This window comes from Cyrtonyx montezumae, unplaced genomic scaffold (genome assembly GCF_038088225.1).
Source record: "Cyrtonyx montezumae isolate F1298 unplaced genomic scaffold, pur_monq_1.0 scaffold_3, whole genome shotgun sequence".
In the NCBI taxonomy this organism is placed as follows: domain Eukaryota; kingdom Metazoa; phylum Chordata; class Aves; order Galliformes; family Odontophoridae; genus Cyrtonyx; species Cyrtonyx montezumae.
In genome coordinates, this window is record NW_027072034.1 from 23,916,656 (window position 1) to 23,931,211 (window position 14,556).

Below are 14,556 nucleotides of genomic sequence, written 5' to 3' on the forward strand. Positions count from 1 at the left end.
ACGAGTGTCATTCCTCAGTGATTGGTGCTATTTAACACTTTTGTAAACGGACAGTGTAATCAAGTGCAGCCTCAGCAAATCTGCAGATGACAACAAGGCTGAATAGCGCATTTGACACGCTAGAGGGAAGGGATGCCACCCAGACAGACATGAACAGACTTGAGGTGAAACCATGCCAACATCATGAAGTTCAAGAAGGCCAAGTGCAAGGTCTTGAACCTGGGTTTGAACAATTCCAAGCACAAATTCAAGGTGGGCGAAGAATAGCTTGAGAACAGCCCTGAGGAGAAAGATTTTGGAGTTCAGATGACTCAACATGAGCCAGCAATGTGTGCTTGCATCCCAGAAGCCCTACCATATCCTGGGATGCATCAAGAGAAATGTGACCAAAAGGCTGAGGAAAGTGATTCTGCCCTTCTACTCTGCTGTTGTGAGACCCCACCTGGAGTACTGCATCCAGTTCTGGGTCCTCTCACTCAAGAAAGACATTGAGCTGCTGGTCCAAGGAGGGCCACAAAGATTATCAGGGGACTTGAACACCTTTCCCTCTGGGGACAGCCTGAGAGAACTGAGGCTCTTCAGCCTGAAAAGAAGGCTCTGGTGGAACCATATAGCAGCCTTCCAGTACCTGAAAGGGGCTTACAGGAAAGCTGAGGAGCGACTATTTAGAAGGACATGTAACAACAAGATGACAGGAAATGGTTTTAAACTGGAAAAGGGTAGATTTAGACTAGATTTTAGGAAGAAATTCTTTACTGTGAGAAGGGGGAGACACTGGAACAAGCTGCCTAGAGAGGCTGTGGATGCTCCCTTCCTGGAAGCATTCAAGGCCAGGTTGGATGGTGCTTTGAGCAATCTGGACTAGTGGGAGGTGCCCCTTAGAATAGCAGAGGGGTTGGAACTAGATGATCTTAAAGGTCGCTTCCAACCCAAAACATTTTATGATTCTGTGATACCTGCAGCAAGGCAGCATTTGCAGATTTACCTGGCATCATATGATTACTCCTGGAAGCTTCCACCTTTGCCATGAGATAGGGCCATAATCAACATCTCAAACCAATAAACAAATTTTTTGCTACAGCTTGTCTTGTGAAGTGTGAATACTACACACAGGATGTCTTCATCAAATGAACCTACACAGCTCTGTGATGAATTTGCCATCTGAAGTAGCAAGGGATGGGACACTTGGCACAGCAAAAGAAGGCTGCTAGCACTGAGTACCGGAGAACAAACTTTCAGCATTAGTCTGCCAACTCCAAATGGACACTATTATGCATTTGATGATGGAACTAGCCATTGCACTAGGAGAAAACAGTGTGATCTCTTTGTTTTATAGTATTGCCAGGCTGACAGGAAATCTTACAGGACAAATTGGATCACCGCTTTTGCTGCTTGAAGGGCTTCACTGACAGCATTACAGAGAAAAGTATCATGAAAATACGTGGTTGCAGACCCCCAGTAAAGTCAAATAATTCTAAGAATTTGGAATCTGCAGCACTGCTAGGAGTCCAGAAAATCCAAGTGTTAAATCCTAAGCTGGTCTAGCCTTCAAGCATACAAGCTTTAAGCAGACCAAGTAAGAAAACTAAATGTTGACAGTCCATAACCAAAGCTTTTTCTGCAACTACTAGCTGAAGAGCTTTTCTCATTAACCTGTCAGGTAGAACGTGTACAGGAATTTGAGCTGAATTGAGACTTTAATACTGCCCCTAGGCAATGGCTATGACTTTCAAGAAAAAAAAGGCAGGCAGTAGGAGATATTGAAGGAGCTAACAGTTGTTTGCCCTCATGGAAGGAGAGTATGAGGACGCTAAACTTTTGTTTGAGGCAAGCTAGAGGGAAAGTGATGCAGACATGGAGATGGAAGAGACAGGATGAACAGTGAGCAGCAAAACTGTGTAGAGTTGGGCAAATCAGGCATCTGTGAGCCCAGCAGAGCCTGTTAGAGCAAGGACAGACTGATTGGTATTTTAAGTACTGCAAAAAAAAGAATGTAGTGCATTTGTGTGAAGGGCGAACAATGTGGTTCACTGAGTATAATGAAAAATGAAACAAATATCCAAGAGCACTCTCACATCCCATCTCCAAGCTTAGAAGTTATATACAAAGAGAGTGGAAACAACAAGATGGAGCAAGCCATTCTCTCACCTCTTCCAAAGCACACAATAGCTCCCACTCCTGCCTCCAAGCTTTCAATGTAATCCCCACTAAAAGAGTTGTACCAAAAGCAAATAGTGCTTAGGATTCTGAGGATAAAGATATTCAACATTTTTACATCTAAAATCACAGAAAATCATAGAAATATAAAATTGGATATGAAACTTCAATATAACATGATATATACATCCCTGTTCCAGACTATTTCTGCTTTTCCCAAGGCAACCAGCTTTAGACTCTCTCTACACAATTCTTATATCTTAAATCTGATACTATAACATAAATTTTTACAAAGCACAATTCTATTCATCTCTGTTCCTCAACTATGCTTCCAAATCACTTTCTGAAGAACTGCCTTCTACACAGTATACCTCATAATGTTGTATTCATCATTTTTCCTAAGTGCAGGATATTGTCCCTGTTGACTTTCATTCAGCCTTTTTATTGAATCATTAAACCCATCCACATGTTTCTTGAGCACCTCCAGGGATGGTGACTCCACCATTTCCCTGGTTAGTGTGTTCTAATGCCTCACTACTCTTTCTGCGAAGAATTCTTTCCTAATATCCAATCTGACTGTCTTCAATTTCTCAAGATCATTTTCATTCCAACCTTGTCTTCCAATATGTCTGCAGTCCCTTTTACCTGCATGTCATCTTCAGTGCTGTTTGCTATTTGTTGTCATCTGGGATGTTAATGAAAACTGCAAATAGCACAAAACAGACTTATATGAATCCCCACTTGACAACTCCTTCCATATTGACAGTAAGCCATTAATATGAACTCACTGAGAATGTTTTCCAAGACATTTTCCACCTATTCTATGATTATATTCACTTTAAATTTTTCACCTGTCAGTTTAAAAAATTGTCCTATGAGAATGTTAAAAGTATTCCTAAAATAAAGATATACGACATCCACTCTTCTTGTCAATTCACATCTGTTACCCCACCACAGAAGATAATTATCTGGTTTGACACATTTTATTCATGACAAATCCATATTAGCTATTTCCCATTTCCTTTTTACCTCCCAGCTGCTTACAAACTTTTGCTTGCTTATTTACTACAGAATTCTTTCAGGTATAAAATATTCCAACTGAATAACATGAAATTCCCTGGCTTGTCTTGCTATGTCTCTTAGTTCTTCCTCCTTTTTAAACTTCTCCTACTCTTTCGACGTCCAGTTCCCCTCTGACCCTCCTCAAGTTCTTGAAAATAGTAAAATAGCTCTGATAATTTCAGTTTGCTCATACATATCTCAGGATGACTATTCCCAGACCCTCCAGAACTTCAGTAAAACAAATTGTTAAGACAGGATTCAAGTCTAGACATCATATTCACATATTCAGCTTTCAGAAAACAGTAAAAAATTTAAAATAATATATTTAATTGTTTTTAAAAATGTGAGATAGCTTGCAGATACGCATAGAACTTTCCCTATTGCAAAACAAAAACAAAAAAGGGATGGCAATATGTGACTCACATTTATAGTTAGTCAATTTCACGGGATTCTACAAAACCGACTCTAGTTTACCCCCAGAGGGCTACTTATCTGCCAGAGTAGAGGAATCCCATAAAGATGGACAGGCTGAGCAGAAATGCAATGTCTTCACTGGAACCAAAATATGAATCCCCTCAGATTTAACATGTGTAAGCATGTGCCACTTCTGAGCTACCCAGACCTGAGGTTATTTGGTTCTCTTTGTTAGAAACTTGTTAAAATATTTCCTTACTCAAAGCAGAGCTGGCAAATAAGAAGTACTGGGAAGCCTGTATGAAAGAAATCAACAGTCCAACTATTTTGGACAACTATGCTTCTAATTGTTCTAGAGAAAATCAGGATTTATACTCAGAAATTATATACACTCTGGAAACGAGGATGAATACCAATCCCCTTCAGTTTCTATATGGGCTGTGACCTTCGTACCTTCTTCCACTCTTTTGTAAGATTGCATGTGGATAGAATTACTTCTCTTTTAGCCTGATGCTTTATTTTTCTTTATTTTGGGTAGGTTCTAAACAGCATCTGGCCTGGAAAATGCAGGATTTCTTCCATTTTTTTTTTCCCCCGAGGAAATACCAGAGACATATCACCACTGCAGAAATTCTGAATTAATTCCAAACAAAATAAAGCAGTGCTTTTAGCTTAACTGACATCAATGGATTAATCTGCTCTGTTAAAGAAATCTTGTTATATTGGTTTTTCAGACTTGGCCTTGAATTTCTTCCTGTTCTCTGAAACACAAATATTCATTATCTCAAATCCCTTTTGCTCTTTTTAATGATATTTATTTCCTCTATTAGGTATTGTAGTTAGCTTTCAGCTCTAGCAACTTTAAATCTATTTTCTGACATTTTGAGGGACCTAGGCATAGATAGAGTGAAAGATGACCAAGATTTCTTAGATATTTCTGTTGCTTGGTAATTGTTTTTCTAATGTTTTCCACAGCAGTTCTTACTTTAAACAAGAACATTTCCAAAGAGGATTTTAAAGTGACTGCCAAGGTGATAAGGCAGACAAAAATACCCAGTCTACATTCTACTGAAAGCATAAAACAAAGCATATACGAAAGCATAAACAAAGGACCTTAAGGGGTGAGTTCAAAGAATTAGGTAATTAAGTTATTTTATGGCTTTTAGCCATGCTAAACCTGCTTTGGCTGAGGGAAAGCTTAAAAGAAGCTACAAAAGTAAAATTTTCTGCTGTGGAATATATATAATTTAATCATGCTGTGCAAAAGTAATGTTATGTTGGTAAACATGTCTCAGCAAAAAATTTATTTTTAAAAAGCAACAACAACAAAACACTCAATAGTACGTGTGCGAAGATATATGACCTCTCTGACAAGAGAAAAAGATTTGCATGTGTCCTGGTGGAATTAACTTTTGTATACTAAAGGTGACCAAGATTCAGTCTCAGATGTGGGAACACAGCCTACTGTCCCCATATTTGTTCACTTCTTAAAAATTAATTTCAGGGAAAAAAATGATGTGTCAAACTGTATAATGTATTGATTTTTATTTAGATAATTGTCAATAAATACTACATTACAACTATAGTATATATCTTCCAAGCAAATAAAGGAGATCTGTAATAAGGAATTCCATGCAGTAGCACTTACTGACAGTAAAGATAAAAGACGTAGCTGTCAGAGAAATAGTCAGGAAAAAACTGTGATAGCAGAGTTTTAAAAAGATAAGTAACAATCACAAGGGAATACTGAGTTAGAAAATTGCCTGGGAAGAAGACAGTATTCCCCATGGGGAAAAAGAAGTCTGTCAAAATAAGAAAATGACAATACAAATGAGAGAAAAAGAGTTATCATCAAACAATAGCAACAACAACAAAAAAACAACTTTTCAGCCTTTGGAAGGAAGTTAGATTTTGCTGATTTCACTGATGGAATAAGATGGAATGAATTCAGAACACAGAAAGCTCCTTCCAGTATTTCAGTTTGTCAGAGTTAAGTCTAGAAAATCACTGAGGAGGCAGAGAGACAGGAGGTCAGGGAGAGTGGGTGTCAAGAAGTACAGAAAGATAAAAGAACTTGTAGCAGTCAAAGAGGCAACAAGTGTCTGATGTGCCTGCCATGCCCTTTGAAATGGGGAATAGCAAGATTTTAAGATGTCATTTTCATAAGGTATTTGCCTCCTTTATAATAATAATTCAGAAGGAAGTAGACTTAGTAAAAATGATTTCTAAAACAGCTAAGTCCTGACCTCCCTAAGAAGATTTTATCCTTGCTTTTTGCCTTACAATTCTGCTTAGTACAAAGTAAATCACTCAAAATCAAAGTTCTCAAAGGTGGCCACTAACTGTGTGCTTTTCACTTCCTAAGACTGACTTAGGAGTCTTGAATCTGACTTTGTATTTATAGCTGAGGCTCATTAGAAGCTGCACTTCAATCTCTTAAGTTCTTTAATGCCAAGTACAGTCAACATAGCCATTCTCCTTGGCCTGGAAAAGAAATACGTGAGGTAGAGACACAAATAGACATACACACTCCAGTTTGGAAAGCATGTTAAAACCTGATTTTTAAGTTGAGAAACAGAAGTCAGATTTGTCTAGGCTTATGTGCTCTACTATGTCACAGCTAGTAAACTCTCCTTATTCAAAGGGGCATGCTGCCTCCTTTCTCAAGTACATTCTGAACAAGTGTCAGCCTCCAAATTGTCCTCTTCTGGCAGTATGATTGTTACTTCATTCTTTATTTCTATTTTCCCAATCCAAGTTCGCTATTACAAAATCTACAGGCAGCTCTAGTAGGGTCAGTCATGATCTATGCAAGGAGGTGACAGAATAATTCTACCCAGTGCTGTTGCCCTGCATTCCTCAGAAATGAAAAAAACAGTCCGGTACATATAAGTGTGGGTATAATTATGATTATAAGAAAAAGAAAAAAAAGTGTTTTCAGGGCAGGAATGAGAAGTACGTCACAAATGAGGTATAATGCAAATAGAAAAAAATACATATACTGTTTATTGTGTGCGCACCATTCATTTGTCAAAGTAAATGAGGCAGCACTTGTCAGAAAAAAGGGGTTTTCAACATAGTCCCCACACAGGACCTCGTTTATAGTTTGAAATCAGGTTTGCAGAGGGGAAAAGTGATCAATGACTTTCTGGCATAGATATTTGACCGTTTTAACCTTCCCCTGTAATTCAGCTTTTCAACAACTTAAAATTAAAGCATAAACTCTTTCCTACTCTTTTTTCAGTAACACACTATTTAGAGAGTAACCCAGTACATGCAAAAGAAATTAGCTTTTTTTTTTCATTACCTTAAAATTATATGCTCATTAGTCTACACTGAAAACACTTCATTTTATGTCAATTACAATAATGTTCCACTTCATCTTTTTCAACAGAATACAAAGAGAGGCTACATCCATTGATATACGTAATTGCATAAGGCCCAATCTTCCCAGTATTACCTATCCCATTTCCTGCTTTCTTAAACTACATAGGCAAATCATAGATTTCATTACTGCAAACAAATTATTTTAACAAAGATATACTTCCTTATTTATGGTAAAATAAAAAATCTGTGCTATAAATACATTCTCTTAAAAAAAGAGGAAAAGTTTGAATAAAATACTCCATTCACTGCTTGGGTGAAGAACAGACACATACTATAATATTGACTAAATAAACAAGAAAATATCAAAAATTCAATCACCTCTTTATTTAACAAAACATTATGTAGTGTCTAACGTATACTGAAGTAATTTTGTAACCTTTTTTGATCAGCTGCTTTTTAATAATCTCATTTTATACTTGATAGCTTATAGGCCCTATTTTATAAAAATCTTTAGCATTGCTTCACAATAGTCTGAACTTTTATTCAGCACAGTAGCAAATTAAGCAGTGTTTTCTTTTTTATAATGTCTATTCTATTTATGTCCTGACAAATTCCATACAGAAATAAAAGGACCCAATTTTGACCAAAGTAAATCTTCTATTTCCAGAGCTAACGTTTCCCTATCCAAAGAAATAAGAGAAACAAGAAGAAAATAAATAGATGCAGTAGAAACTCTCAACAGTGGCCAAGCATATATCCAAGATACACCCACAGAAGTGTAATTATATGGGTCAACCCAGCAAGAAAAGGCTATGCTGTGCTTCAAATTATTCATAAGTATGTGCTGAAAAATGTGATGTACACTTAATCATCAGAAAAGAATGTTAATTGTATTTTCCAAGGGCTAGGTAAAAAGGCTCTTCAACTTTACATCTATCAAGTCTCAGTGACATGTCATCCTAAAAAGAGTGCGCAATTCTGTGGATAGTTCTGCCCTTTAGGTCTTGACTCATATGCATACATTCTGGGAAAAGACAGGAGAACATTTGAGAGTTGAGGAAAAACATTAGTGACATGACTCAGTCACAAGCAGCAGCGTTCCTCCTGGAGCCTCCCCTGCTCTGTTCTCTCTCACTTACACTCTAGCTATATGCATCCTGACACACTCACCTCCTCAAACAGCCTGCCACTCAATGCCTTAATTTGTAAACTCCATTACATTTAAAATTTGTTTTTTTCTTGTAATTCGTAATATTTTTGTGCCCCAAATTTATCCTGGGGAATTGATTTTGGTGTACCACTTTAAATATTTTTTTTAATACAGTTTTTCATCCATTTATGCTAATTGAAATTATATATATATCTCAACTGAAAGAAAAGTCCCATGTCACTCCTGCCCGTGCTGACTCACCCTGGCTGTGTGTCATCGGTTACACAGTGGTATGTAAAAGTTCCAAACATCTGCACCCCCAGGATTCCATAGAGGAGAAGAAAGAAGAGAAGGAAAATTGAAACGCTCCAGATTTGCTCTCCTGAACGCCTGGCAAAAAAAAAAAAAAAAGGAACAGCACAATGAATGCACAGGCTATGTGAAGCCACCACTGAAAAACTGTAGAATAGGAAATGTTCTCACACAGAGAGCAGCGTTTCATCTCGCAGAAAATTTGCCCTTAAAACTGATCTTTTGCTATGTGGCAGAGCTAGAAAAGGGAGCCACAGCATTTCGAAACCCCTAAGTTAAAACAGTACACAGAAGGGAGAATAAAAGTAAATAAAATGTGGAAATTAGCTTTAGTAAAATAGTATTTAATTAACTATCAAATAAGATGATGAACTAATATCAAATAAATAAGAGAATCATGGTTTTCACTGTTACAGGTTGTACAGAATTTGTGTGCATATACTTGCTTGTGTCTGCATACACATAACAAAACACTCACACACACATTACTTTTCAGCTTGATTACTATGCTGTCATATTAATCAAAGAATTTATTCCCAATGGTTTAAAATTGCTAGCTAAAGTTATTAGCAAAATGCATTAAGATTTATCTAAATATTGGGCAGTTTTGATTATTTTATAGAAAACTTGGTAATTCCGTTTTTTTTTGTTTGTTTGTTTTGTTTTGTTTTTTTTGGCCAGAAATAAAACTCAGGAAGAAAATATACATTAAGCATCATTCTCTCAGCTGCATATTCAGTCTCCTAAGTCTTTGGTTCTTCAGATAACCACCTTACTTACTTTAAGATATTTGTTATCCTAGTTCTTGGTAGCTCAAAACGAAAGTATATCCGGAATGCTCGAATCATGATGAGTGGTCGTGGAATCCGCAACATGCCCCAAGGTGACATCTGATCAACTATTTCAGCAATTTCAAACACCTACAAAAAAAAATAGAAATAAAAATCAGTTTTTCTTGATTAACCTGTCCTCTTCCTCTTGGCATCCATGTAAATTTTTGAAACATAAAAGTACGCATAATTTTTAATATTTTCATTTTCAGTTTTCCTTGATCGATTTTATGGTTCATTTTAAACACGTTTTTAAAAAGAAACATCTTAGTAAACTCTTTAACCCATTTCTGAGTTACAATAATAAAAATCAAAAATAAACTCATTATATTCTGCTTATGTTTGTAATGCTTCTATCTCAAAAACTTAAGAACAGCACATAAGTTTGTGTTAGTTGCATGCATGTGTGCTAGTCCTATCTCTCCTTTGTTAAAAGGAATGATTTGCACTTTCCAGTATGAAAACCAGTAATCTGTTAGCGACGCACACCACTAAGGCTTTTACTGTTATATAAATGTAGGTACATCCAGATTGCCTTACATTTCCGGTATGGTTACAAATTCTTCTTTTAACTCCAGAAGCATGACATAACTGCGTATGTTCTATAGATCCACTTAAGACACAGATTTCTCAGTCAAGCTTTGAGACAGGGAACCATTTCCTTAACAAGTTGACAGGTTAGGCACTCCAGAAGGAGCTCTTCCTTTACAGCAATGAATCAGTAAAAATATCTTGCCTTTACCCTCATTTCTCACTTTGAGAGTCACTGCTTAATTTAATATTTGCTAAAAGTATTAAGAAAATGGAGGCAGAACCTGGCAATGCATAGGCAGGGTAACCTCTGGTACATATCTGTAGCAACCAATTTTCATTCCACTTGTGTACACAGTATACCAATTCCTTCTCTGTTTATGAAGAGGAAAATGGCAATGTATCTTAAACTTTTCAAAAGTGTATAAATTATGCCTAATGTCAATTGCTATGGAACTTCTAACAGTTCTTGTATTATTACAGGCCCAGCCTCAAAGTCCTTAATTTGTCCTATTTCCAAAGGCTATGGTTAAGATCTACCAATTGGGACACAATTTCACCCGAACCTTAACAGCTTATGGTTTTTATGTTTGTTTGCTTGTTTGCAACATGTCCATGTTCATTACCTTATGAAAATTTATCACATTGTTTCCAAATGTATTCATTACTATTTTTTTTTCCATTGGGCTTTATCTTTCATTCTGTGAAAGGTCAAAATAGTAAGGGACAAATGGCTCTCTGAAGATGCTCCTCTCTCCTTTTCACTACGCAGACAGTTTATAGTTAGAAACTTCAGATTAACATCTAACTTCTTGGTGACAAATAAATAAACAAGATAAATATTCAAAAATAAACTAAACTGCTAACGTAGATATGCTGCAGCACATAATCAAAGTGCTAATGAGTTTGGCATACAGCTTGATTCATTTAGAGCTGTACTACCAGATCTCATAATTACTTATTCATGTCGTATTTTTTTCATAATTAAGGAAAAACTTATTGAAAAAAATTAAGTGAAATAATTACCTGTAAAACCAGGGACACCCAAAGACAAAAGACCATGAAGCCATCAAACACACACCAACGATCCTTTACATAGGAGCTATCCCCCTACAAGACAGAAAATAAAGCTAAGAAGTTTATTGTTGTTTGATTGTCAGGATTTAGTAGTATCATAAGCAAAAGTTCTTGGAAGAAAGAAAAATCATCTCTGGTAGTTGTATTCTTGTACCACACTTCTCCTCAGCTTGAGCCAAGAGGCCTGTTATTTATACCAGATATAAATTTAAAAAGCACACATAAAAATGAACACTGCACTCACTACTGTCCTGACCATTGCACGATACTTGCATATGAAGTGTGAAATGCTAGCAACCTGGTATTGTGTTGCCCAACTACTTCAACATTGTTCAATAGCTTCTGTCAATTCAGTATCATTTAACATTCTTTTCTCACAAGTTTTGAATCACAATCCATGCTCTAGAAAAGCCCTGCCACTTTCAAAAGACTAGAAATTAATCAGCATCTTGTCACAATGGAGGTTTTCAAGTTGTTTTAGACAATTCCTGAGCAATTCTGTATCATCTCAAACCATTTTTTCTTCAAACTTTGATAATGAGCAGTATGGTGAACCTTCCAACTTCTATATTATTGACACTCTGCAATCACTATAAGGTATTCTGAGTATACCTTTTCACTACCGAATACTGAATAAAAGCAACTCAGGAAAGAAAATTGAGTACTGTATTCTTGGATCACCTGTAAGCCGTCCTACCTGTTCTCTGGCTCTGTTTTAGACTTTCTTCAACTAGCTCACTAAAATAACACTTCAGCTTGGGTTTGGCAATGTTGTAACCCAGAGACCACACCCAAAAGGCAGCATGGTGAAGGCTGCAGCAAAGCTTGGTTCCTTCCATATTGCACTACATTACCGCTCCAGTTCGCACAGTTGGGTATCCCCACATCCCATGCCATTCCCAAAGATGTACAATGCACACCTCTCACAACATAAACTATAATCCATTAGTGTTGTTTTATTATTTCAACCTTTGCATTAAACAAAAAACAAACAAACAAAAAACCCCTCCAACATTTATTAAGTAGATTATATCCAAAAATTACAGAATGCTGTGGTAGCACAGAAGACGTTGGAGATCAATTGCATATAGACACGTGCAGCTTGCTGAAACACAGACCAGTTAAGACGAAACCTAAAGAATGCAGACAACCCAGTTTTATGATTCCTCACAGTAAGTATGCATGGCAGGATACATACAAAATATCCGTTCCCCCATGAACTTTTTTGCAAGAGATTGAATGTGCCCTCCTCTGCCTTAAACAGAAAATAGGATCCAGAGGATGTATAAGTCTTCTTCCAGCTACAGTGTTATGCATCCACTTGTCATAGATACAACCGAATGAAAACAATTGTCAGTTCCCAAAAATCTTGAGGATGTTACTGGACTGAATTTTGCCAGCAGTGTGATTCCTGGCTTGATATGCTTTGTTTCTTATTTCAATGGTAGCTATTTTAGTTGATCTGTACTTGTTTTTAAACAACTCAGCATTTTCATCAACTCGAAAAGCACAGACAAGAAATTTTGTTTTAATGTAATATCTTCAATGTCATACACTATCCTAGAAAGGATTTATCATTCCTTGCAGTAGGTGACAGCAAGATGCATTGTGTAAATAGAGATAAAATGTGGTTCTTTTTCAACGTTTTATTTTAGTTGCAAAAATTACTTGGGGTAGAAGCAAACAAAAGAAGAATATAAGGGCAATGCAGTAAGTGATTTTCAAATTAAAAATAAAGCACAGAGAACCTTAACACCATTTTCACTCAGGACATTTTCTAACTCATTACCACCTTAAAGTCTTCAACCTACAAACTGTGAGAATCATAGTATCATGGGATCATATAATATCCCAGGTTGGAAGGGACCCATACAGATTATTGAGTCCAAGTCCTGGCTCCACATAGGACCACTCAAAAAAAAAAAAAAAAAAAAAATCAGACCATATGTTTCAAAGGCTCCTTGAACTCTGGCAAGCTCTGTGCCATGACCACTACCCAGGGGAGCCTGTTCCTGGGCCTGACCACTCTCTGAGGAATAATGTTTTCCCAATCTTTCCCAATCAGAACAAGAACCTTTGCAACATAATTTCAACCCATCCCTTCTGAAGTACACTTTGTTCCTTAGTAGAATCTGAGCTAAGAAACTCTTCACCCAGGGCAGAACAAACTTAGCTATTTCAGCTGTTACACTCAGTAATTATGAAGCAGACATCACTTATCCCTGTTCCCACTCACTAAACAAATCTCAAGCGGCATTTCAACATGCAGCTCTCAATAGTACCTATGAACAAAGATGATGATTGGTCTTTCTATAGCTGAAAACTCACCTTTCATCTCTTAAGTACCATTTGTCTGAAGCAAGAAGTTTTCCCTGAGTTGTGCTATACAGATTTGAACATGAGCTTGTGCAGGAGTTCCTGTATTCACTCTCCTCTGAATAATCCCATGAGTACTCACAAAAAGCCAAATCTTTTTTTAGAAACTGCTTTTACTCTCCACAATACACACAGCATGATGGCATCTGCTCTGATCCTTTTCCTTACAGAAAAGGATGTCATGACCCCTTTCAGTTTTATCACCATACACTGCTTTCTCCATATCACTTCTCATGTCAGTTCATGTCAGCATCCCCCACCACATCCTTCCAGTGAGGGGAGTTCACTGTGCACCCGGATTACATTCACAGCGACCACTCATTCTGGGGAACTGTTGGACCTATCTGCTTTGCATACCTTGGCTAAATCCTTTTCTCCACTTGTCATTGGCTGGCAGTGGACATGGTGGGGAAATCTTTAAAGTGCATATACCATGTAAGAGGGATGTTATTAGCTGCTGGAAGAATTTTTAAGACAGAATCCCATCCTTCTTAATGTGAAAATCAGAATTTTTTTTAAGAAGATAATGACTTGTAGTACTATTTACTTTCCACAAAAAAAAATTTAACTCAGATTTAACAGTCTAACACTCACACATTGATAGCACTAAACAGCAAGTTTCATTCACTCTATTCTAGCTTTTTAAAAAGCTATGGATTCAAATTCCATGTTCATTAAGCAAACAGTATTATGTTCTTAGAAATGGAACACAAACACATGCAATTAAGTACATATAGTTACATTTTACTTAAAACAGTCAAAGCAATGTAATGTGTTAATCTCATTTTTTCATGTCTGTTGGAAATATTGATGAGGTTGATTTAGTATTTTCTTGTGAACACACTATCCCAGATTGTCACCATGACGGTTTATAAGTATTTGAAACGTGGCCTAAACATTTGCAAAAGATGAAGGGTTAGTACTGTAGACTAAAACCTCAAGCTGAGTCTTAATCTGTACTTCATAAAACCATTAAATTTGCTGGTTCCCTATTGTCTGCAGTGGACACTGACATAGCAAAGCTTCTCCAACAGACATACAGTCTATGTAGACAACAAAATCCCTTGCTTCAGACAGAACAGCTAATGCTAGTCCTTAAAAAATCTGAAGTTCAAAGGTCGCAATATAACTTAGATAAATGGATCAATCTTTTCTTCATAAACTCTCTATTCATTATTTTACAAGCATCATTCCTGGTCTCTCTGAACAGTTTCTCCTAATAATACTTTAATCTTCTCTCTCAGCATTTATTTATTCCAGGCCAGCAGCATTGCCAGACTAGTAGACAACCAAGGAAAAGGCATTCTTGGTAAACAATCC

At 36.8% G+C, this 14,556-nt stretch overlaps 1 protein-coding gene across 2 annotated transcripts in view; it reads right to left on the reverse strand.

Annotated features, from left to right (window-relative positions):
• The window catches only part of NALCN (sodium leak channel, non-selective), a 197,517-nt gene that overhangs the window by 167,699 nt on the left and 15,262 nt on the right, over nt 1-14,556 (reverse strand). For both annotated transcript variants that reach the window (XM_065740802.1, XM_065740801.1), the window contains exons 3-5: nt 10,810-10,893; nt 9,203-9,342; nt 8,372-8,500 (exon numbers count right to left, since the gene is read on the reverse strand). In XM_065740802.1, coding sequence (XP_065596874.1) covers nt 8,372-8,500; nt 9,203-9,342; nt 10,810-10,893 — 353 coding nt within the window. The remainder of the gene's footprint in view (nt 1-8,371; nt 8,501-9,202; nt 9,343-10,809; nt 10,894-14,556) is intronic.